The sequence below is a fragment of the Lagenorhynchus albirostris genome, chromosome 2 (genome assembly GCF_949774975.1).
Source record: "Lagenorhynchus albirostris chromosome 2, mLagAlb1.1, whole genome shotgun sequence".
NCBI classification, from domain to species: domain Eukaryota; kingdom Metazoa; phylum Chordata; class Mammalia; order Artiodactyla; family Delphinidae; genus Lagenorhynchus; species Lagenorhynchus albirostris.
In genome coordinates, this window is record NC_083096.1 from 34,776,605 (window position 1) to 34,802,831 (window position 26,227).

The window sequence follows — 26,227 nt, forward strand, 5'->3', positions numbered from 1 at the left end:
TCCTGCAGATCACTCCCCCCTCACCCCCCAACATTTTGCTGCCAAGAGAAGCTAGCAACCAAAAACAAAACAACTGGGAGGAGGGGCGCAGGGGAAGAAAAGTTGTGCCCGGGTGGCTTGTCCCTCCCTGGCTTTGATCCCCTTTTAAGTCAAGGGAGTTGCCCCAGCCGGGGGTCGGGGGCCGTATCAGAGGCAGGGCCAGGAGGGTTCCCTCCGGAAGCCGCTGCCCAGCGCTGGCAAGGTTCGGGAGGTCGCCGAGGTGCCGCAGTCCCCGCCCGGAGCCCCGCGTTCCCGCCGCTAGTCCCCACCCCAAGCCCTCGAAGGCGGCTGCTCCAAAGGGTTTTCTTTCAGCCTTAAAACAAAATCCGGAGGGAGCTTCCTTCCTCCCCACCTCGCTGCGCCGGGCTCTGCGGGCCGGGCGGCGTTTGGCTGAGATGAATGGGCCCAGGCCAGGCTGGAAACGGCTTCCCTTACCCCACCCCCGCATCGATTAGGATCTGCGCTGGGGCTGATCGCCCCCTCCTCTTTTCCCTGCATTTACAGGCAAGTGAACCGGAGCAAACGACTTCCGATCCAGTCTGCGCTGCTGCGGCTCCCGTTTGGGATTTGATTTGCAGCATCTTCGAGGCTGTGCAACAAAAAACCGCGAAGCACGCCCAGCCCTCCCCCGGCACCCCGATACGCATCCACTCCCTCCCGGGGACCCAGCTGGGCGAGTCCACATCCCCGCGCCCCCCACACCATGTTGTGCGGAAGGACTTCCACTCCCCGCCTGTGTCGTTGATGTCAGACCCCAGGCCAGCCTCCGGGCGCTGCAGTTCTCCCGGCTAATGCTGAGGCTGCGGCTTGGGCTCTAGCACAGGAACCAACCGCCGCCGCGCCGGCCCCAGCGCCCACCGTCTGCATGTGTCCGCCGTAGCCGCCTGCCCAGCCCGCAGCCCGCGCTCCCCGGAGCGCTGGAGACCACCGCGGGGGGCCCCTTCTGCCTTTTGGAGAAGCGATCTTGGAGGTATTGATTTCGGTGGTTGGATTTTTCCCGTGGATTTATCAATTCACAATTCGAATTTGGAAGAAAGAAGGAAAACATGACGTCTCCAGCCAAATTCAAAAAGGATAAGGAGATTATAGCAGAGTACGATACTCAGGTCAAAGGTAAGGGCTTTGAAAAATAGCATAATGCATATTCTCTGTAGACCATTGAGACACGGATTTCCACCCTGATTTGCAAGATGTTCATTTCTTTGGGTGGAGCAGGTGGGGGCAGGCTGACCCCAGAGGTGGTTTCATATGTGGGTCTGAGCCTCCGAGGGATTGGCCATGCCAGGGGCCACAGGCTCTGGAAAAGAATTTTCGGAGCGGGCTTTAGATTTATCCGTAGGTCTGGCCATTATTTTGGCAGTCCTTTTCCCCTAGCTAAATAGGATGGGGGGAGGGGCAGGAGGTTCTTGGAGAGAGAAAGGCGGCAATTTGCCTCTGGGTGTCTGGGTCAGGTTTCCTTGAAGGACAACTGAAATCTGACAGGTGTTTGGGAATTTATTTCAGAGGTTGAAGAGGAGTCCAGGCAGAGAAAGGCAACCTTGAGAAGGTGTACCATTTGGAGAGCCGTGGGAGACGTGGGTTTTTTTTCTGATGCACTATATCAAAACATGACACTCGCTATGGCATCAGGCACAGAAAGTCTGTGGCCACCTTGGGTGCACCTTGTACCTGCCTGGTCTCTGGTTGTCTGCATTCAGAGATCAGAGAACAGAAAGAATAAGGTCACTCACACCCGGTCTCCGCCCTCACCTAAACCTGAATGGAGTTGGGTTGTTGCTGGGTGGTGCTGAGTCTGGAGAATGGGAAGACATAATTGTTTAACCCTTCTGTGTTGTCCTCTGCTCCAGAATACATGCTTTTAAAGGCCTGCTTACCTCTCTGCAAAAATATGAGGGGTAAAGCAAAATGTGGACCTAGAGAAAGCAAGTGACCTGCTAGCACATCTAGTCCACTGCCTGACTTGGTGCATGAATCAAAACCCCTTCCCAGATAGCCTTTTTTAACCAGCAATTCCCATAGAAGGGGTTCCCGCCTGTTAAAGAGCCCCAGCATATGGTTATGCAAGGCACCGTCCCTTCTTGGCCAGTCACTGGAAAGAGCCATGTGGCTCTAGCCCACTGAGACTTCAGCTGGGTAGTGGGAGAGGTGGGTGGCCTTGAATGTTACACCACATGGTTGGAGCTCTGGGTTTTCCTTTGTTTCGGAGTACAGAGGGAGGGGCCCCTCCTTCTTTCCCTGCACCAATGTGAGAAGACCTTTTCCTATCATAGAGGACTTGGGAAGGGCCATGCCTCCCCTCTAATGATTGCCGGGGGTGCGAGTAGGGCTAGAGTTTGAAATGGGCAGCTGCTTTATCTCTTGGAAGGTTGGAAGGTAGTTTGAAGTCCCCACTGTGCCTGTAGGATCTTTTCAATGTCATCAGGTTGGTCAGTGCTGGAGGTGCCCTGAGGGACCTTCTATCCACCGGGCTGCAAATATTGGTGGGTTTATTACAGAGATGGGGGAGTTGACTGATGGATAGCTTCAGTTGAACTGGGATTGGGAGAGGTGTGGTTGTGAGGTATAATTGAGGTCTTGGCCTCTTGTCACTGTTCATAATCCGGGCCTCTTTTTGTAAACAATAAGCCACTGGCCTCAGTGTCCTGTCCAGATGCATTGCAGTTTGCTGCTGGAATTCCCCCCTGCGGTTTTAACCAGATATGTCATTCTTTTTTTTTTTTTTTTAATACATCCTATTCTTAACTGTTGCCATAGCGAGCGTTAATAACTTTGACTCTCCCTGATTTCTCTCCAGGAGCACGCCATTTGACTAAGGTGCAAAGTGAATTTACATGTTTATTTTTTGGAAGGTTCGGGACTGATAGGTATTAATAGAACTGTATCTGCTGATTCTGTATTGGTGAAGGATTTCTCACAAGTGTCTCAATTAAATACTTTGTGTATTTACAAACATTACTCATTGAGATGATGTAATGCAGTTGACTATTTGGGGTTTGTCTTTACCCTTGCCACAAGTAGGGGACTCTTTTGCTTTGCACTGATATCTTTTCATTAACACTATTCAGGATCATAGAATTTTATAGGTGGCCGAGCATGATGTCTTACTCAGAGAAGGTGCCCAATGAATGCTTAAGAGACTAATTTGAATGGTTTAGTCCCTCATTTACAGCTGAGGCAAGTATAGAGAAATAAAGAGGCTTGTCCAAGGTCACACAGCTAGGTGGTGGTAGATCTGAAACTAGAAGCAGGTTACTGACTCCCAATTCTCTATTCTATTCTATTCATAATTATTATGAAACATCATTTGACCAGAGTAGGGAAAAAAAAACTTAAGAAGCCAAAGTCTGACAATGGATAATAGTAGTAATAGTGATAATAATAGATTCCATTTTGGGTGGTCATTATGTTCCAGCCTGTCCCAAGTGCTTTATAAGAATTGTCTCATTTAATCTTCACTTAAAACGTGGAGGTGAATATTCATCCTCTATTCACTGCATGAAGAAACTGAGTCTTAGAGAGGATAAAGAAGCCCTCCCAAGGTCACACAGCCAAACCACAGCAGGTGGACTCCACTTCTTTATTCATCAACTAGTTACTGAGTGCCTTCAGTGGGTTCTGGGGACTGATGATGTAGCAGTGAACAAGAAAAAGTCCTCTCCCTCATGAAGCTTGCATTCTAGAGTCTGTGTTCTCCATGGAAGATCATAGAACTTGGAGACAAAGGACCCGGGTTCTGGGTTGGCTCTGCTCCCCTACTAGCTGGAAGCCCTTGGACAGATTTATGATGTTTCAGCTTTTTATGTGTTGTGTGGGACTCATAGTGCTGCCAGTCTTACTTCTCTTATAGATGCCAAGATAAAAAAGAAAATTGCTTTTTTGGTCTGGTGGTTAAGAGCGCAAGTTTTTGAGTCAAAGGGATCCAGGTTTAAATCTCAGCGCTGTCACTCGCTTGCCTCGCTCCTTGGGCAGGTTACCTGACTTGTCCAAGCCTCGGGATCCTAACATGGAAAATAGGCAACATAATATGTGTTTCCTAAGGTCATTGTGAGGATTCAATGAGACAGTATATCAAAATCATTTAGCACAGTATCTGGCACTTATAAATACTCAATAATAGTAAGGTCTGCTGAAATGGGATGACCATTAAGGCCGCATTGCCTTTTCACTCCCAAAGTGCCAGTTATAACGATAGGAAACAAGTCTAGGATGAAACTTGAGTTCTAGCTTAAGTTCCTCCAGTAGTAGTGAAAGGTATCTTGGTTCAGTCACTTAAACCCTCTAGAACTCAGTTTCCCATTCTGTAAAATGAACAGGTAAACTGTCTAATTGTTGACTGCTGTTGTTCTATATGTCTCTGACCAGAGTCCTGGGTCTTGCTTTTCAGTCAGAATGGTTTGAATCAAGGGGACCCTTAATGGACTTTGGGGGACCCTGTCTATCCTGTGGTTTTGGGTCCCTTTAAACCACCTGCTTGCATGTGCCCTGAGGGACTTCTGAGACTGCAGCCCCAACCCTACCCCAGTGTGGTTTTATATGAAGGGCGTGACTCCTTAGCCTGCCTTGGAGCTGACTTCTTAAAAACCATCATTGTTTCTGGTTTGTGGGTGTTTAGATTCCTTTGAAAGTTCATGCCTTTCAATCTCTGACTCGAAAGTAATAATACTCTTCGTATTTGTACATGGCTCAATTTACAAAGTGCTTCATATACATTAATCTTGGCAAATTCTTGACAGATTCATGGTCAGATTCGTGGTCATAACCTGAGTCCTTTTGGCCTCTAGTTAGTTAGCTTCTTTTGGGATTGGAGCAGCAAAAGGTGGTAAGGTGCAGGGCATAACCATCACAAGAGGTGATAATCTAGCTGGCATTTGGATGAGTTCACATCACAGCAAACCCTCCCAGCTATTGTCCTGACTTTGTTTAAGGCTCCCTTTCCTGTACCCTCTCCACACCTTGAGTTTTTACTGTCCCCCAGAAAACTTGAGATTGACAGTTAATGCAAATATTCTAGGAGGAATCATCTGAAACAGAGTGGCACTGTGTGCTGAGCCGTCAAATTCTCTTTCCTGAGAACATTAGGGGTCTTGTCTTTTTTTTTTTTTTTAAATGTCTTAGAAGAACAGTGTGTGAGCACCACAGAGCTGAGGAGTGAAATTTTGTAATTTCCATCTGGAGCATTTTGATAGAAAAGCCTTTGCCTGGAACAGTTTAACCCTTTCAGGATCCTTTCAGAGCAGGAGATGAAATTTAAAACTTTAGACATATTGTGTGTGCACACACACTTCCCCGGGGAGGTGTGAGCGGTTCTTCACTCCTGCCAATAAAGGTCTTCTCCGAAGCTTCTTTCCTCCCAACCCCCATTCCTCAAGGGAGCTTTAAATATAATCAGTTTGTGAAAAGCTGCAGTAAAACATCTCGTTGGAATCCCCAAGCAGATGCTATCATCTTCCTGCGAGATGATTGAAGGCACCTCTTCCTTTGCTCAGGGAAAATAGGACTCTAAGTAAGGTGAGCTCCTGGAAGAAAATGAAGCTCTTGGAAAAACTGAAGTACTGTACTCTGTATCTCCAAGTTAAAAGGCCCTGGAGGAAGGTGGTGGGCAAGGAGCTGGGGATGCTGTGTGCTGTGCAAAGTCGCAATGGTTAGAAACAAGGTTTGTGAGGGGTCCTTAACTTTTCCAATTTCAGGCATTCTCTTGGGGAATGGGAGCAGAAATTTCCTTTGGAGGAGCTCATCTGGTAATTATGCACCACACAGGTTGACGGCCCAGACAAGCCCTAATCATTTCTCTGTTTTGAAGTTTACAGGGTCTGACCTGGCCCTGATATGTAGGGTCCACACCCTTTAAAATCAGCAGGTGCTTAGCCCCTGACTCCTAAACTCCCACTGTTCACTCTAGATAAACGTGGGCTGCTGGTGGCACCTGTAGGGTTCTCCTTCCAGAAGAGAGGTTTTCTTCATGGGAATTGTGATTACTTTAGACCCTAGACCTCTGAGGGCTTTGTTAGGAAAATATGATGTCATGTTGTAGGGAAAAAGAAGTTGATATTTAGATTTCTACTGGTAATACAATTCAAGTGTATAGTTTTAACTGGTCAGCTACAGAATTGGCCTTTTGGGGAATCTGGGTGAGTTACCTTCAAAGTTGTTTGATTTAAAAATAAGTAATGAGAGCACTTAAAAATGTCTTTGAAAATTACAAAATAACACCTTTACTGATTTACAATAATATGTAGGAACTCTCATCTCTCTCTTTAATTGTGGTAAAATACACATAACATAAAATTTACCACCTTAAGCATTCTTAAGTGTACAGTTCAGTGGCATTAATTACATTCACATTGTTGTGTAACCATCACCACCACCTTTCCACAGAACTCTTCATTTTGCAGAGTTGAAACTCTGTACCCATTAAACAATAACTTCCCCCTGCCCACATTTGACAACTCTAGGTACCTCATATAAGTGGAATCATACAGTAGCTGTCCTTTTGTGACTGGCTTATTTCACTTAGCATAATGTCTTAAACGTTCATCCAGGATCTGTAGCATGTGTCAGAATTTCCTTCCTTTTTAAGGACATTATATGTATAATCCACGTTTTGTTTATCCGTTCATCCATCCATAGACACTTGGGTTGTTTCTACCTTTTGATTATTGCAAATAATGCTGCCATGAACATAGGTATATTCCTATTTTTCTAAAATGCCCTCTACACCAAAGTTTTACAGGCCTGTGTATACATTTCTATATAATCACCTGTCCTCATTAAATTTTTGAAATTAACCTTTAAATATACATATTTTCATATTATGAGTATATATTTATGTTGGTCGTATAAGTATTGTGTATTAATTTTATACCTTTTAATAATTATGTGAATGGCTAAACTTTTATTGTTTTTTTTTGTTTTTGTGGTACGCGGGCCTCTCACTGATGTGGCCTCTCCCGTTGCGGAGCACAGGCTCCGGATGCGCAGGCTCAGCGGCCATGGCTCACGGGCCCAGCCGCTCCGCGGTACGTGGGATCTTCCCGGACCGGGGCACGAACCCGTGTCCCCTGCATCGGCAGGCGTACTCTCAACCACTGCGCCACCAGGGAAGTCCCTTTTATTGTATTTTTAACAGCTTTACTGAGGTTTAATTGACATATAATAAACCTCACTTGTTTGAGGTATACATTTGATAAGTTTTGGCATGTTGTCTACCTATGAAAACATCACAATCAAGATAAGTGAATGAAACCATCACAAAGTTTCTTCATCATAATGTGTTAATAAATGAGTAAGATAATACTGCATTATAGAAATGACATTAGGTTAAAAATAAATAAGTAAAAGCCAGATATTACCAAGTTTTAAATAATGATCCAAGCCACCTAGATTGGTCCCTGGAAAATTTATTTAACCTTAGTAAATAAAAATAAACAATCTCTCAGGGAAGTTGTGTTAATAATTGTGTCTCAGCTAGTACCATGTTTAGGAGAGAGGGTACAGGATAGGGGAAGAAAGAAAAGAAAAAAATCTTGGATAAGTTACAAGTTGAAGAATGACAGTATCTATTTTCCTATAGTCCTTGCTTGAACTAGTCCCCTGAGCCTCAGGCCTCTTCTGAAACTGGTCACAAGTGACCAGGGGCTGGGGGCTCCCATGGGAGATCTGCTCAGAGTGATATGAATATGGCTTCTTTCCTCTAATGATTGATTCCCTATCATCTGTTGAATAGAGACCACCTTTCCAAGGTGAATATTACTTGGTCTTCAATCTGGCTGCAACCTATCATGTCAACCATACTTTTTCATTTTACTTTAAAAGGACTGGAGGCCTATCTGCACTATTTGACATTCTTTATTTTTTATTTTTTTTGGTCACACCACGTGGCTTGTGGAATCTTAGTTCCCCAATCAGGGATTGAACCCGGGCCCTCAGCAGTGAAAGTGCGGAGTCCTAACCACTGGATCACCAGAGAATTCCCTATTTGCCATCCTTTAGACACATATACTACTAACTAATATTTTGCTGTTTGTTTGGGGCTTAATGTACTAAGCATTATGCTAAATACTCTACATAAATTATTTCATAATTCTTATACCAGTTCTAGGAGGAATATATTGTTATTATCCCATTTTGCTGATGAAGAAAGTGAGGTGTAGGAGATTCAGCAACTCACCCAGAGGCTGCAGCTAGTGAATGAACAGGAATTAGAACCTCGGCCATCATCAGAGTCTAAGTTCTGAGCACTGTTCATGGAATACCTCTTTCTCCCTGCCCAGCCCCACATCTCCACCTACTGAGATCTCACCCTTCTAGTAAAGCTCAACTTTTCTGGGATGCCTTCCTTGGTCGCACTGATCAGAAATGACCCTTCTCTCTAGTTCATTCACGTAGCGCTATGGCATTGATCTTGTACTGCCTTAGGTTTTAAATATTTGTCTTTTAGTCTTCTCTCTACTGCTAGACTTCTGGTAGGAATGGTTTGAGGTTGTGTAGTGCAGTGCAATGTGAAGAGCGTAGGCTTTGGAAGTAGCCCTCAGTTGGAATCTTGTCAGTATCACCTCCTTGCTGTATATCCTTGCTCACTCAGCTTCTCTTCTGTGTCACAGAGATAAGACCAACCTTTCTGGTTTATTGTGAATGTGTGTAAAATGCTAGCTCCATCATGTATGGTAAGTATTAAATGCTAAATAAGTAACTCTTACTATGCGGGGGCCCCTTCAGATAGTAAACATTTCTAGAATAGTGTTGTAGCCTAAATGGTGGCTCTTAGTAAATATATACTGGCTGTAATGATGAATGCATAAATGAATGACCTGGACTACTACAAATAATTTTTTTAGAAGTAGTTTCTTAATTTGATCTTGATAATATATCTTGCATAATACCACCAAAGTGATTTTTTTAAAAACCAAACTTATTGTTCTGCTAAGGTCATAGCATAGACTGTTTACATCCATCACTTCCCAATTACCTTGATCACATTTTTTACCACTAGAAGGCTAAACTGCCTCTCGTTCCCTTACTGCATTATGTTATTTCATGCTTCATGCTTTATCCATGCTGTCTTCTGTTTGGAATGGGTCCTTTTCCTTGAACCTGGAGAACTTATCCTTTAAAACCCAGCTCAGATGTCACCACCTCCAGGAAGTGTTCCCTGCTTATCCCTACTCTCTGCATAGTGACCCTGTGCAAGATGCCAAGCAGGATTCCTTAGCATCTCTGCACAGGGTTACTCAGCCCACCCTCAGCATCTCCTCAGCAGTGTCTTTGTGCTTATTTTTTATATTGCACTCATCATATTACATTGTAATCTCTTCATTTACACCTCATTATTTATAACTAGCTGAGTACCTGGGGGACGGAATTGTCTTTTATTCATTTCCATGCATCCAGCTTCTGGCATGGAAATGAATAAATACTTATAAATTGAATGTGAACCTTTTCTGAGTTGAGGTTGGATTTGACAGTGCCAGGATTGCCTTGCTTCTGCATTTCTCCTCCTACTCCAATAACAAGACTTCTCCTTATGTTAATGTTATTGAAATTCAAAGTAGATTAAGCATTGTGAATATTATCATCATACAGGGACAAGTACAAACTATGTAGCGCTGTGGAGGTTCCCCAGTGGGGTTAAGTTTTTCCTTATTTACTGCCCCCTCTGCCCCTTTAGAATCATTGCCCTAGAGCTATACTTGAGTTCTTCAATCATGTCTTTCCTTAAAATTCAAGGAAAATATTAACTCTGAAATTTGAAAGAGTTTAAAACAAAAGTAAGGTTTTTCTGTAATTGAAGCAAAACACATTCTACATTTGTCCAGGATTTATTCATCATTTAAAACAGATATTCCAGGTCTAAATTTGAGAAAGTTTAGGTCTCTTTTGACCAGGAGTTAAAACAGAGTTGACCTGAAGAAGAACTGCTGGGATACTTTTTCGAGGCATGGTTTTGGGGAGAGCTATTGCCTTATTAGAAGCAGCTGCATGGTCTGTGGTAAACGGGGAAGAAAGGTCCAAAGTGACCAACAGAAAAACTCTCCCCGCTGGTTTTTCTAGTCATTTGGTATTAAGTAGCCTTGACTTTATTTATATATTGTGAAAGAAGGGTTCTGAACTTGAAATATACATTCATGAGGAAGGAAGAGCAGCTGGGAAGTGCACCTCCTCCATTTCTGTGAGTATTTTAGGATGCCATCTGTTAGGGAGAAGGCAGAGCCTTTTTTTTTTTTTTTAACCTTTTCTTCTAAAAATGCACTAATCAGTGGGCAAGTGACCCAAAAGGCATCATGAAAGTTGGGACCTTGTCTTTGCTGTCTAAGCCCAGATTCTGCCTTTCAAATCATAGTAGGGTCTGAGTGCTCACCCTGGAGAAGGTGACCTCACCAGCCATGGGCTCCACAGGAAGACAAAGCACAGAAAACAAAGGGATCCAGGAGCGTGAGCTGGCCAAGACATGATATACCAGGAGCTTTAAGAAATACATCCTGTTTCTGAAGAGTTGGCACCAATTTCTCCAAACGTTGAAACCCCTTGGAGATCTGCTCCTCTTTCCCACTAGTCTTTTTCTTGTGTTTATTTATTTATTTTAGGGGGGTGAGGGTAATTGGGCCAGATCTTGTCAGATGAGTAAGCTGCTCTTTGGGAAAGCATCTTGACTGAGATATCTATTTTGGAGCAATACTTCTTTGGGGCCATAACAAACTGAACTACAGGGCAGCATGGTTCCTTGGGAAAGAATGCTGGATTTGGAGTCAGAAAGCCTTGGTTCTAGTTTGGCTTTGCCATTTACAACTGTGATTTTGGGGGTAACTCACCTCAGGTCTCAAAATTCCTTGTTTGTTTCCTCATCTGTAAAATCGGGACAACAGTTCTTGGCCCTGGCTAATGGTGATGGTGATTATGGTGAAGATGGCTAGCATTTAGTGAGTACTTCTTATGTCTAAATTGTGTTTGAAGTGCTTTACGTGTAGTCTTAACTCATGAATCTCCCAACAGCCCTATGAGGTAGCTACTATTATTATCCCCAGTTGACAGATGAGAAACAGGGAGGTTAAATAACTTACTCCAAAGCACGCAGCTAGTAAGTGATGAAGGCAGAGTGGGAAACCAGGCCCACTCAACACTGTTGTGAGGCTCCAATGAAATAATTCATTAGAAATGCCTTCGAAACTATGAAATACTGTGGACATTTAGTTGATTGTTCTCATTTCCTAGTATCTTGATGCGAAAAGGAGTTCTAAATGCAGTGTTCTAAATGTCTTCCTAGTATATACCTATTTGATCTGCCTACACCTTGGTTTTCTCATCTAGGAAAGTGGGGTTGAATTAGAAAATTTCTAAGGCCCGCCCCAGCTTTCATGGTTCATTAGTTTTGCTTATTTAAGATATTGAAGGTAACAGTTTTGCCCCTATTTAGCAGGCACACTTGGAAGTACAAAACCTGTTGTATTCTCTGAATGACACTCTCCCCAGCCCCAGGGCTTGCCGTGTCTCTGTGGCTGCTGCACACATGGAGCGTGGACCCCTGTGGTGGCACAGTGGCAGCTGCTCTGGAGAGCATCTGAAGTGACACTGGTTAGGTGTCACGATCTGATAGAAAGGTGAGCCTCACAGCTGGAGAAATTGAGGTGAGGGATAGTTACTTGACTGACCTAGAGGCGGACTTGTGACTGGGTTACCAGGGACAATAAATGCTTTAATCAGGATAAATATATTAAACCTAGGACTTCCAGTAAGCTCAGAGACTTACAGAGTGAGAAAATTCTCTCCTGATACTGGTGTATATGGTTTTCCTCATCAATGGTCATGGGCCAGAGGTGGAACTTGTGTAACGCTGAGTATTATAGAAATTTATGTTGTGTGCAGAACTTGAATTTAAAAGAGAAAGAAAATGGAAGTTGGGTGATTGTCTTAAATTACAATTATAGAATAAGGAAGTAGGAGGTTTTTAATCCCTGACATCTGGTCTGGGACAAACTGGGCGGAGGTGGCATGGATGTGGAACTGGGTAGGGTTAATCTAGACATCTGGGCTGTGGGGTAAGGGACTTCAGCCTCTCCCAGGATATAAGATGGCCTCTTGCCTCTTATATTCCTCTCCATATGTTAGGCCCTTTGTCAACTAAGGGATTTCTTTGTGGATTGTGATGAGGTATGCTGTAACATGGAGTGGAAGTGTTTCCACGTTTGTGTTTGTTTTCTTTCCACCTAATGAATAGGGTAAGTAACAGTCTGTCGTTTTAAAATGAGTACCATTAATAATGATGACAGGGCTTCCCTGGTGGCGCAGTGGTTGAGAGTCCGCCTGCCGATGCAGGGGACACGGGTTCGTGCCCGGGTCCGCGGGAAGATCCCACATGCCGCGGAGCGGCTGGGCCCGTGAGCCATGGCTGCTGAGCCTGTGCGTCCGGAGCCTGTGCTCCGCAACGGGAGAGGCCACAACAGTGAGAGGCCCACGTACCGCAAAAAAAATGATGACAGCTCATATTTTTATCAGTACAGCATTTAAAAAATATCATTCACAGGGAGGGAAGGAGGGCTGTAGGGCCATGGAGGACTAGCTATGGCATGTTGGACAAGTCCTTCCATTTTTGGGATTCTCAGCTTCTCAGCTAGAAAGTAGAAAGATGGATTACTAGTTCCTTGCTTCGTCATTTTTAGGACATACGATCCAAAATGGTTATCTTCAAGTGAGTTGACACATAGAGTTTACATGTTCATAATTGTCCTAAGAGAAGGCTAGAAACCACAGAACAGATACTGTAGGTTCTTCCTACTCATCTCTCCTACTCCTGGTTTAAGATTTCATCTTTTTTTAAATTTTATTTAATTTATTGGAGTATAGTTGATTCACAATGTTGTGTTAGTTTCAGGTGTACAGCAAAGTGATTCAGTTATACATATATATATATATTCATTCTTTTTCAGATTCTTTTCTCATAGGTTATTACAGAATACTGAGTAGAGTTCCCTGTGCTATACAGTAGGTCCTTGTTGATTATCTATTTTATATATAGTACTGTGTATATGTTAATCCCAAACTCCTAATTTATTCTTCCCTACCACGTTTCCCCTTTGGTGACCATGAGTTTGTTTTCGAAATCTGTGAGTCTGTTGCTGTTTTGTAAATAAGTTCATTTATATCATTTTTTAAAATTAGATTCCACATGTTAAAGTTTTCATCTTCTTTTTTTTTTTTGCGGTTCGCGGGCCTCTCACTGTTGTGGTCTCTCCTGTTGCGGAGCACAGGCTCCGGACGTGCAGGCTCAGCGGCCATGGCTCACGGGCCCAGCCGCTCCGCGGCATGTGGGATCTTCCCAGACCGGGGCACAAACCCATGTCCCCTGCATTGGCAGGCGGACTCTCAACCACTGCGCCACCAGGGAAGCCCTAAGTTTTCATCTTTACATGATATTAATAGGCTTAGTGTTTTAGATGTCCTTGGAGTCAGTTGTGCTGTATCTCTTGATCTCTCTTATTTATTCAGTGATTTGTGGTGATGTAAGTTATCTCAATGCTTTGCTGTCAGCAGTTTTAAACAAACGTTGAAGCATTTTGCGTAGATGATATCTGTTGATTTGATTAATGAGGTTCTTGATCTGGATATTTCAAGACCAGTGACGATACAATTTTAAAACACCTAGTACTCTTTAAAACTACAGTAGTGTTCCCACTGCCAAAGCCTGAAATGGATCGATACCAGTTAGTTCTTTCTGACAGTACATGTGTGCATGTGAGCTTTCTTTCCCTCTTGGGCCAGGGAGCAGGACTGCCAGTCCAGAAATGCTAGCTCTTCTGGATTCAGCAGCAAAAAGAGTTAATCATTATCCAGGCAGAGACAAACCTCCCAAGTTTTTAACCTTCCATTACCTAAAGTCTTCTCCTTGTTCCTCACAGAAGACGAGGCACTCCTGAGCACAAGCTTGCGCGTGCACATATACGCGCACACACACACTCTCTTACAAAACTTAATGTAAAACGATCTCATGTTTATGAGAGCTGGAATTGCTTGTGTTCTGCAGGCTCAGTGGGCATGATGTGAAAGCAGGGCTATTTGGCCTGTGGAGATTGCAGATAAGACCATGATATGTAATTGAATAAGAATTTGAAAAATTATACAATAACATTAGGAGCAGCAAAGCACTCGCTTGTGCTTTTTTTTTTTTTTTTAAATGCTCGAGAACTATTTGGAGGAGTAAGGAGCTGCTAGCATTGTTTTCGGGGTGTGGGAACCCCCTCCCGCCCCATGAGCCAAATCTGTTTGCCCAGAGTGTGAGGTCTCTGAGAGATTCTAACAGATCATTTAGTATATTCTTCTGCCCCCGGCAATTCTTCAGTCTAATCATGTCAGGAAAAGGGCTGTCAGCTAACCTTTAAAATCTTTTCCGGAAGAGTACACTGTAGCCTACCTTTCCATCTTGTTCCAGTGACCCAAACTATAAATGGTCAATTCTTTCATTTGCGGAGCTTGAAACAGGATAAAAAAGGAGGCCTGATGAACTGAACTCATGTTTTTGCTACTGCCGCCACTCCCTCTGTACAGACCTTTGCTTCATCTGGGTTTTCAGTGGCTCAGGGAAGGAGGAGGTAATTGATGAAACTTTCAAGGCATTGCCTCATGGCTGCTGGGGTGTTCTTCTTCCCAGTATTCTCCCCTCCCCACTGCCACCAGCTTTGGTTCATCTGGTATTGAACAAGGAAATCATGAGCTAATTTCAATCCAGCACCCATTTATTGAACACCTACTATGTGCTTGTTATGTGCTGGGTTGTGGGCATCTAGAGGTACATAACAAGGTTTTGGGTTTCAAGGAGCTACAGCCTATTAAAAGGAATGGACAGGTTACACAAATACAGTGACAGGACCAGAGTGGAGGGATATAGAAGGCCCAGAAGGGAGAGAATAGTCTGACAATGAGTAACATTGATGAGGCTGGTGGAGGAGGAGGATTGTGATTGCCTCCTGGTATTAATAGAGCACTTGACAGTCTGAGAAGTGTCTTTCCATACTTTATCTCATTTAACCTATGACTGGCACGACAACAGGGCAGTGTGATTTCAGGCAGTTTTGGTTTTTGTTTTCTGGGCTTTTTGGAAATCTTTTATTTTGAAATAATTACACATTCACATGCAATCGTCAGAAGTAATACAGAGAGCTTGCACATACCCTTTACTTAGTTTTCCCCCAATGGTTAACATCATGCAAAACTATAGTACAGTATCACAACCAGGACACTGACATTGATAGAGTCAAACTGCTGAACGGTGCCATCACTAAAGGGGTCCCTCATGTTGACGTGTTATAGTCCTGTCTCCCCCTTCACCTCATCTCACCTCCCTTAGTCCTTATTCCTTAACTCCTGGAAACACTAATCTGTTCCCCATGGCTATGATCTTGTCATTTCAAGACTGTTAATGTACATGGCATCATATAGTATCCAGCCTTTTAGGATTGGCTTTTTTTCACTCAGCATAATTATCTGGTGATCCATCCAGGTTGTTGTGTGTATCACTAGCTGATTCCTTTTTATTGCTGAATAGCGTTCCATTGTATGGATGTACCACAGTTTGTTCACCATTTACCCATTGAAGGACAGCTGGGTTGTTTCCAGTTTTTGGCTGTTAAGAATAAAGCTGCTGTGAACATTCATGTACAGATTTTTGTGTGAACAGGTGTTTTTTAAAAAATGGAGGTAATTTTTTTAAAATGGAAAGATTGTAGATTAGAAGGTGGAAAATCTAGGTTTTGTTATTCACTAGGAAGTGATGTATATATTTTCCTAAAACTGATCACTTAACTTCTTGAGTCTCAATTTCCTCATCAAAAAAATGGCATAATATATGTTCTGCCTACATGCCAGAGTTGTATAGATAAGCTGAGATAATATATGGTAACGAACATTATAAACTCTAATAAAATATAAACATTTCTAAGTAGGACAAGATACCACCTCACTGTGTTTTCTGGGAGAACTGAGCTGGAAACGTACCCGGAGCAGTTCTTGAACTGCAGTCTAGAAACAGCTCTTTTAGGTGGCCTTTCTTTTTCTTAATATTGACATGTGGGTGTTTCTTATATATTCTGGATACTTATCTTTTGTTGGTGATATGGGTTGCAAATACCTTCTCCCAAAGTTGGCTTAACTTTTCACTTTTTATTGGATTCTTTGATGTATAGGAAATTTTAAATTTTAATATACTCAAATCTGTCTAGCTTTTCCTTTATCGTTTGGGCTTATTTTAGAATGCACATACACACAACCTTTCCTATCCTGAAATCATAAGGATATTCTCCTATGTGTTCTTTTAAATGTTTTCAAGTTTTGCTTCTCACAAATCTGACTTGAATAAATGCGGAATTTATTTTCGTGAATGGTGTGAGGTAGGGCTCTAACTTTATTTTATATTCCTTATGGCTAACCATTTGTTCTGATTTCATTTGTTGAAAGGGGCCATCTTTTCCCCCATTGATTTATAATGTCATGTTTGGACGTGTATTGAATTTCCACATATTTGTGGGCAAGATGAGCTTGCCTTCATGCTGTAGTGGTGTTAACACTGTTGCCATCTGGAATGTGCCACAGGGGCTGTTGATGCAGAGTTGCATGTCTCCCTCCTGAGGTAGGCAGCGGTAAGCTGTCACCATGGCTCCAACCAGAACAGCTCTGCTTTTATGTTTGCTATATTGGGTGTCCACCTCAGATTTTATTTGATGAGCTTCTTACACTTAAAATCTTTTTTGGAAAGGCTTTAAAACTATAGTAGTAGCAAATTATGTGTTGGAAAGTGTTTCAGAGATAACCAGGGGTCTTCTTTCTTGTTTTGGGTTGGATTTCAAGGGTCAGCCATGCAGAAGTCAGGACCTAGCCAAATAAATACATGACTTTGTGATTGTCAGTAACCCTGAACTTATCACTTATGCCACCAATAATTAATACATAGTTTCCACGAGAGATTTTTAGAGCTGTCTAGAATTTAGTGGGTATCCTCTACAATCGCATAAACCAGTGGAGAAAAATTGCCAACGTATACAAAGAGTAATAAAAAAAAAATTTAACCAACAGCAATACAAGAAATGACATCAGCCAGTGGATGACTAGAAATGAGTAGTGTTGATAAGAACTTGAGGAATTCAGAGATGGGAGAGGTGTGGGCCAGAATGAATAAGACCTTGACTTACGGAGTAGGATTTGGCTAACTGGAGGGTAGGAGGAAAGAACAGAGGCCGTGTGTGCACTTCCCTTGGTGGTGTTCCCACAGCCCCCACCATGCTCACCCCTCCGGCATCACTTCCTACACCGTAATACAATGATGGTTCTATCCACCCTCACCCCACCCCGTGCCCCTTCCCGCAGATACACTCTCCCTACCAGAAAGGCGCTTGTGAGCTCTTTGGGGGTGGGCAGCCTTTCACCTTCACATTCCCAGCATCCAGCAGCATGTTGGCATGTGGTAGGCACCCAAAAAATGTTTGCTGAGTGAGTGAGTGAGTAGACCCTGGCTAGAGCAGAGGAGTTAAGAGACAGGGGAGTAGGATGGGGCTGGATGGATTTTGATGATCTTGAAGATCAGCCAGAGTCTGACTCTGTGCTGCCGCGGTCAGAACAATAGAGGCCGTCTGGGTTGAAGAGTGGGGCCATGCAGTCCGGTTTCAGAGACACTCTGGTTGCTCTGGACTGGGAAGGGAGGCGCGCTCCTGCCCACACAGTGTAGACCAGTCTGTGCCCGGCCCGGAAGTGGGCGCTGTGAATATGTTGTTAAATATGACCAGTTCTTAGTGCCACCGATGAGGGGAGTGTGATTCTCCATTTACTGAACTATCAACTATCAACTGTGCTCAGACAGATGATCTAAGGTGACAGGTGACCTGGGGTGGGGTGGTGACTGAGGCCCAGGTCTGTTGGGCTCCAAAGCCTGCTTGTTCTTTTACCCTTAGTACCATGTTTGTCCATATTATAGTCAGAGACGCTACTAAGGTAGGAAAATGGGCTACAGAGATAGGAGCCAGGGCCAAAGTAAGAGTCAGGAATGCCTGAGGTTTCTAGCTTGGGAGACAGAGAGGACAATGGTGGCGATGTCAGAAATAGTCATAGGGAAGTCGGGGCGCCGCGCTTGCCGAGAGCGGGAGCAGGGAGCGTTATTCTAGACATCCTGAGTTTGAGGTGACAGTTCCATTCAAGCAGGAATTGCATCAGGCAAGTGACAGTGCCATCCCTTCCCCACTCCTGCCACCCCACTTTCATTAAATCTGTCATTGTCCTTTCTTCTAAATTGGGAATGTTGCAGAGAAACCGTGAAATAGATGGCACCTCACTCCCATGCCAAATACCTGACCTCATTTGCAGCTTCTTTACATTTCAGTCTGAGAAATGTTCTCCCTTGAAGGGGGACTTACTGTTTGTGTTCAGGAATTAATAGCATTTTCTTTCCCCAGTCCCTGTAGGGGATGAGCACAGCTAAACAAGGAAAGGAAAAACTTGAGTTCCTAGCTGCCCTGTTCTCCTCTGATAAACCTCTCTCCAGCCAGAGATTCTGTTAGAGGCCCCTTTTGAGGGTCAACCTGTGAATTAAAGAAAAGTCAAGTCAAACCCCATCACCACCCTCCACCACTGGAGCTCTCAGGGGTTGACAAGGAGCTGGCAAAGGAACAAGTTATTTTAAAAGCATCCCAAGAGAGTGTGGGAGAGGCTGAGTTCAGCGCTACTTGACTGGGTGGTGCCTGGGCTGTTTCAAGGTGTGGGAGCAGAAGTGGCTAATTGTCCTAATTTGAATAACTTTTCGATGGTGAATTAGAGGTCTTGATTGGAGATTGTGATGTGGAATTTGTTGAGAGAGAAGATCAGACTAAAGCTATTTATGGGAAAACATATTTTCGATATTGGCAGTTGGACGGAGTGGATTCCATCATCACCTCCAAAGGCTTTGAATTCTTAGTGTTATTTCTATTTTGAGCAGAATGGCCTGTGATTGCTTGTCATCCAATGTGCTGGATACAAGGAGACTGTAGGAATTATTATAATCTCCTTTTTTAAAAAAAATTCTGAGTAACAAAGATTATCCACAGTTGGCTTGGGAATTTTAAGCAACCAGATTTTAAGCAATTTGGTAGGAAAAAAAAACACCCAAATGGAGGTTTGAAGGCTTGCACACCAGTCCCAGCTTTGACCCTTAACTACATTAACTACACGGCCCTGGGTAAATGCCTAACCTCTCCTGGCCTCAGCTTCTTCAGATATAAGATGACCATGTAATAAGCATACCTAGGGGTTGCTGTGTTGATTAAATAATATAATGCTTGTGCATCTGCTTTGTAAATTACACAGTCCAAACAAGTATACATTAAGATTTTATTTGCTGTGACAGAAAATGGTGGATGGTCTCCTGGAGTTTGTTTTAAGGAGACTTGACCTGTGTAACATTGACTCAGGATGTTCGTTAAAGTGAATCACCCGTTGCCTTCTGGGCCATAATTGAAACGACATGCCGTGTTACAGTGAACCTCTTGTGTACCGCCCCAAGTTTAGGTTTGTTCTTACACAATTTGGGTGAGATTTATGTGCACACCCATTCTTCCCCATAAGAACAAAACAACGACTTGCGCAGGGCAGACATCAAGATAGTGACTTAGCAGACAAATAAATATGTGATTAATAATGTAGATTTGGCCTAATATTAGTGTGGGCCTCTGTGTACAGATGGGTATATGATAAACAGCAAGTCTGCCAACTAGAGCGTGTTGGGGAACCTATTGGCTTCTGTCTGTGCTTGAAGTATACTATGCTGATGCTGTACTTGGTGTTTAACTAAATACATTCATACCAGTTGCATTACTTTGCACTTATTTATGTGTACATCTTTCTCACCTACTAAACTGTGAGCTCCTTGAAGGCAGGGACTGTCCCTGTTTATGTTTGTTTTTCTGGCATCTAGTGTGGCGCTTTGGCACACAGTAAATGTTTATTGTTTTACTGGATTAATGAATGAACGAAACTCTTGGCACTTTTATTCAGTTAAAAGGATTTTTGTGGAAGATGTAGGTGTGTGATTATTTGTGTTGTCATCTGCTAATTTTATAGATGTCTCGACTGGAGACCCTCACTGTGGAGGAGAGACCCATATTTATGCAAAGCTGGGTTGTGGCAGTTGCCGCCTCCTCCTTCATCTGCCTGCAGCCAAGGTGCCTTGGCCTGATGGTGCAGTGGTGAGCACTGACTCTACACTGGCCTGTGGTCTCTTAATAGAATAATGGCCTCCCTCAGCCCCTATCCCCTTTGCCTTCTGTCTGCCTCAGGCAGTCTTCCTCATGCACATGGTTGTCTTCATCACACTTCTTCCTTCCCTTCTCTTTTCCAGTGCTTATCCATTATCAAGGAAATCTTTCCAAACCCTTCTTGCTGATGGTGTATTCTTCTTCATGAGTTAGAGCCCAAACTGAACACCATCCTCCAACATACCTTAATCATGGCAGATGAACTGGAAAAGCACTAGTGATGAACCTGAAAGGAGAAAAGCCCCTCCACAAGGCTCACAGTGAAATGAAAGCAATAAAGCACCAGTGCTGTCAATGTTGAAAGCCTCTAAAAGTGCCCCTAAGCCTCCTTTGGAATCCCTAAAAGTTTCCATTTACCTCCTCATCTTTCTCAGGCATCAGTCTAAAAACAGCAAAGCAAACAAAACCCTCCACAGCCTATTTCTTATTCTGTTTTGCCCCAGTGGAAAGAGAATGGGATTTGGAGTCGGTAGGCCAGTGTTAGGGTCCTATTGCCACTTAGTAGCTCTGTGACTTTGCAGAAGTTTCTAGGCTTTCTGTGCCTCCATTTCCTCAACTGTTGACAACATCACCATGTTCTACCAAATATCACCTATCCACAGAGTCATGGTGAAGTTTATGTGTATGAAAAACTCTTTGTAGCTAACAAAGCACCATATACATGTCAGGTATTTCTATTGTTACAGTGTTCTTTCTATATCATGTTTCATTTGCACATACTGGATATTTCAGTTACGCTGTGGGCTGAGTCAGTTTTCTACCAGCCTGAGAACTGAAACTCTATCACATGCCTTTTATGGGGAAATGTGTTTGTACTTCAAACACAAACTTACAAATAATCTTGTTATGCGACATACTCTTGGTAAATTAATTGAGAGCTGTCTCTACATTGTTAGGTGTGTATGATAGGAACTCTATTTTATACTTCTTTTGTACCTGCCCCTGATGTTTTGCATAGTGCTGGGCATTTAAGCTATACTGTTGTTGATAGCTTGAAAAGCAATCTTTTTAAAAAAAATTTTTTTTAACTTAAAAAAATATTTATTTTTTTATTTGGCTGCATTGGGTCTTTGTTGCTGTGCGTGGGCTTTCTCTAGTTGCAGCGAGCGGGGGCTACTCTTCGTGCGGTGCGTAGGCTTCGCACGGGCTCTAGGTGTGTGGGCTTCAGTAGTTGTGGCGCACAGGCTCAGTTGCTCTGCAGCATGTGGGATCTTCCCGGAACAGAGATCGAACCCGTGTCCTCTGCATTGGCAGGCAGATTCTTAACCACTGCGCCACCAGGGAAGTCCTGAAAAGCAATCTTAATCATGACCTAGAATCATTCTTATTTAGCAGCAATTTCAGTGTCTTGATTTAATATAAAACTAATTTATTTTGGAGCCAAGAATGGGAAATTGGAGGACCTTCTTCTGTATCTATTTTGGCCTTGCAAACTCCAAAGTTGGATACATTTGAGTAAAGAAAATCAAATCTACTTGCAAAAACATTGTCCAAAAGAATGACATATGTCTGCCAGTTCCTTAGTATGATTTTTTTTTCTTTTTTTTTTTAAGATGACATTCTTTCTTAACTAGCCAAGGGAACCATTTCCCAACTTCTTATCTTGTTGGGGGTGTTTCTGAAAAATATACCAAGTGTGAGAACCTGTAAGCATGGAGTTTATTAATCTGCTTAAAACCAGTTTTCCTTCAATTAGGTGCTCTTTAATGTCAACCATTGTACTTTTGTCTGTAGGAAACAACTCAAGTTTAGTCCTGTCCTGCTCAAGTTTCGTCTACAGTACAGTTGGACTGGGCTGTAACTCAAGCAGTTGCTTAAGTCCAACTGTAAGCAGTTGAGGGGTAGGGTTGAAAAAGAAAGGCTATTGAATACGCTGCTCAAGAGGGTTTAAAGAAAAGAATAGAATACTTTTTTAAGGAAGGGTATGGGGTGGGGGTGGCGGTGGGGCTGCTTCTGAGTGGAGGAAGAAGGCTGGACCATAGCATCTTGCAGTCTTAGTTCTGTTTCGGAAGCTTCCTCAATTTGTGCCAAAGTTGTGTAATGACATTCACTACTGTTGAAGGTCTTCTTGGTTTGATTTGGTTTCACTGTTCTGAGGTTCCCTTTGTCTTATCTTGTGAGCATATCTCAGCGAATACTTAAATCATCAATGACTCTTTTGGCCATTTTCATTATCTGCCAAACTGAAACCTGGGTGTGGTGGAAACCTGTGCAGGCCTGCTTGGCTGGGCTGCACCTGAGCACCTGAGTAGCTCCTAGCATCTTAGCTGTCAAAAGGCCACTGAATAAACAGCCTGATTTTAATAGGAGACCGGATCACTGCAGATCCTTGAAAAGGAGACAGAAGGCTAGTCAAGGGTGGCTCTCTTCAACCTGAAGGACTCTTCAGCAATTAACACCTTGCCTCTCTTTTTTAGGCAATGTCTTTTTTTTTTTTTTTCCCTCAGAGACTGTATTTGGGTTTGGTTTTTTTTTTCTTTCAGGATTTCTATAGCTTCTTTCTTTCAGAGACTCAAAGTGCTTTTAGTTCTGTCATCTCATTTATTCTCTGTAGGAGCAGGAATTAGGGGTTGATGGAGGTGAAGTGGTACATCACTTACTGGGCTGTGGAGTCCGTGTTCCACGGGCAGTTACAATAGGAGTTCTTCTAGTTACTTGTTGCCATATATATATATATACACACACACACACACGCACATATATACACACACACATGTATATACATCTTACCTTAAACAAAATGGATGACAGTGTCACAGTTTAGTGTCTCCTAAAAGAGAATTTTACATCTTAGTAATTTTCTGTGTTTTAAATATCTAACTTATGCCTCATAAGGAGAAAGAAGAAAGAGAAAAAGAAAGGGAGAAAGAGAGAAGGAAAGACTTTTCTGCTTTTGACATGAGTTGTTGAACTTATTTGTCCCTTGGTAAGCTGATCAGTTGCCACTTGGGTTGAGAGAAAGATGTTCAATCAATGTTTCTGCTACATTGGCATGCTTTGTAATGGAAATGAAAACGACAGCATGTTTTTGTCAGTTTAAATAAATAGGTTTCCTTTAGATTGATGCTAGAGTTGGTATTAGAGGTAACTCTCAGCCTATGAACGCTGATGATTAATTATGGAAATGCCTAATGGAAGCACTTGATTTTACCTCAGCGTCTTATTTCCCTGTTAGTGAAGTGTGTGCTAGCGTTGGCATTTCTTGTGAGTACAGGAGTGAACCAGGACACCGTCTCTGTGGGGCCTACCAGAGAGCCTTACCCTGTCTTTAAAGCCTTCAATTTGATTTCTTTAAAAGATATTCATTCATTCATTCATTCATTCATGCACTCAACATGTGGTGATGCATGTCCACTATGTACCGGGCTGTGGTCTGGTGCTAGAGACAGTTACCAACAAGACAGAGCAACTGTCTGCGTTCATGGAGCTGTAATCTTAGTGGGAGAAATGTACAGTAAAAAGATAAATGGATCAATTAATAGGGTAATGAAAGGTAGTTGAGTATTCTGAAGGAAATAGAGAAATCAGGTGGTGCGGGAGTTCCCTGGTGGCCTAGTGGTTAGGATTCCGGGCTTTCACTGCTGTGGCCCGGGTTCAATCCCTGGTCGGGGAACTGAGATCCTGCAAGCTGTGCGGCACGGCCAAAAAATAAAAATAAAAAGAAATCAGGTGGTGGATTCAAGAGTGGCTGGCAGGGATCAGTGTGGGAGGAGCTTACTTAACCCATGTGTGGTCAGGGAAGGCCTCTTGGAGGTGACTCCTGAAGATCTGGGGGCAAGGGAGCAGCAGATGCTGAGGTCTGAAGGTGCCTGTTTGAGGAATAGAAGGAAGGTCTGTGCAGCCAGAGGTACAGAGCAGATGGGAGACGGATGTGGAGTGAGGTGGACTAGGCAGGCAGGGTCAGACCACACACGGCCTAGAGAGCACGGTCAGGACTATGCATTGATTCCGGTGGGTGCAGTGGGAGGCCACTGGAGGGCAGCCGCAGGGGAGTAGAATGTCTGATTTATATATTTATTTTTAAGATCACGCTGCTTGCTGAGTGGAAAACAGACGTTAGCTGGTAAAAAGTGGAAGCAAGGGTATTAAGTGGACTCTTGGCAGTAATCAAGTGAGAGATGTTGGTGGCTTTGACTAGGTGAAAAGTAGACAACTGTGAGACTTGTTTTCTCTCTCCACCAGGTGAAACTAGAGTGAATGGTATTCTTTTTTTTTTAATGTGTATATATATATAGTCTTAAAAAAATTTTTTTCCATTATAGTTTATTATAAGATATTGAAGGTATCTTGTGCTATACAGTGCTGTACATTTACTATGCTTGTGTATACTTGTGCTATACATTTACTATGCTTGTTGTTTGTCTATTTTATATATGGTAGTGTGCATCTGTTAACCCATATTCCCAATTTATCCCTCCCCTTCCCCCTTCCCGTTTGGTAACTGTAAGTTTGTTCTCTATGTCTATGAGTCCGTTTCTGTTTTGTTAATAAGTTCGTTTGTACTACTTTTTAGATTCCACATATAAGTGATATCATATGGTATTTGTCTTTCTCTTTCTGACTTACTTTATTTAATATGATAACCTGTAGGTCCATCCATGTTGCTGCAAATGACATTATTTCATTCTTTTTTTAATGGTTGAGTAATAGTCCACTGTGTATATATACCACATCTTCTTTATCCCAGAGTGAATGGTATTCTCAAGATGGATTTAAAAGGAGCATTTGCAAGGAAGAGTGGAAGGACTGTATGTGGAGCTCTGATTCCCATTTATGCAGGGTGGATAACACACCTTTCTACAGGACAGCATTGCCATTTACAGCCCAGGCTCTGTAGGATGATATGGCAGGCCTGCAGATAAGACCTACAACCCTGCAGGCCCACTTGAACTTCTTTGTAAACCCACTTGAACTTATCTGGAACAGTTTCAAGCTTTAGTTCTCTGTTTGCCTGAGGCTGGGCAGAAAACCAGCTATTGGGTGTGATTCGGGGGCTGTTGTCAAGGTCCCCTGTGGGGGGATGGGCTGAAGATTTCTCTTCCACTATTAGCTTTACCTGTTTACAATGGCCTCTTCCCTCACATTACTCAAAAGTGCTATTTGTGTATTTATACTTGAGTGTGAAATTGCATTTGTTTCCTATGAGAGGTTTTGATAAGGGTCTAAGCCTACTAGATGCCAAATTAGGGAAGGAGAGCCTCTCAGGGGAAAGTGACCATGTACATGTGGCCAGAACTAGAAGGTTGTGGCACCTGCAATTGAACCTACTTAACAATTTTGCTTAGGGAATTCCCTGGTGGTCCAGTGGTTAGGATTCAGAGCTTTCACTGTCTGAGGGCACGGGTTCAATCCCTGGTCGAGGAACTAAGATCCCACAAGCCATGTGGCGCGGCCAAAGACAAAACAAAAAACCAGTTTTGCTTAGCCTTGAACTCTTGCCCTCTCAGAGAATTAGTTTTCTAATTTTGATAATGAAGAAGTTGGATTCGATGATCTCAGTCCCTTTTAGCTAATTTTAGCAGGGGAGTTTGTACCTAACCGCCCAGGCTTCCGAGTTTTTCCCCTTTAGTCCTTCTGTGAGAAGATCCTGCATTTTCTTTCCTTTTCCTCTGCCTGAAAGGGTGCTCTGTGGCCATGGGTAAATGCCAACTCACTAGTTTCCCCAGGAAGGGGAGTGTGCATGCTTCCAGAATGGTATCTGCCATGGTGTCTGCATTCTGGTCGGATGGCCATGCTCAGTAGCTGTACTCCATGTTGGGAGCTTATCTGTGGGAACCAGAAAGGCCCACACGCCCATAGTAAGTGACCTTTACATAGCGAAGAGGTGGGCGAGCAGAAAGAATACTCAGGTCAAGGTTTTCCGGAGGGAAGATTTTTGAACCATCAGCTATTAATTAGAACAGAATTTCCCTCCGCATCTGAAGATCATC

General features: G+C 43.2%; 1 protein-coding gene across 9 annotated transcripts in view; it reads left to right on the forward strand.

Annotated features, from left to right (window-relative positions):
• SRGAP2 (SLIT-ROBO Rho GTPase activating protein 2) overlaps nucleotides 1-26,227 on the forward strand; it is a 242,086-nt gene that overhangs the window by 1,346 nt on the left and 214,513 nt on the right. For all 9 annotated transcript variants that reach the window (XR_009536941.1, XM_060129889.1, XM_060129910.1 and 6 more), the window contains exon 2: nucleotides 544-1,152. Coding sequence is in view for 8 of the 9 variants with exons in the window: in XM_060129889.1 (XP_059985872.1) it covers nucleotides 1,086-1,152 (67 nt within the window). In the remaining variant the exon portion in view is untranslated. The remainder of the gene's footprint in view (nucleotides 1-543; nucleotides 1,153-26,227) is intronic.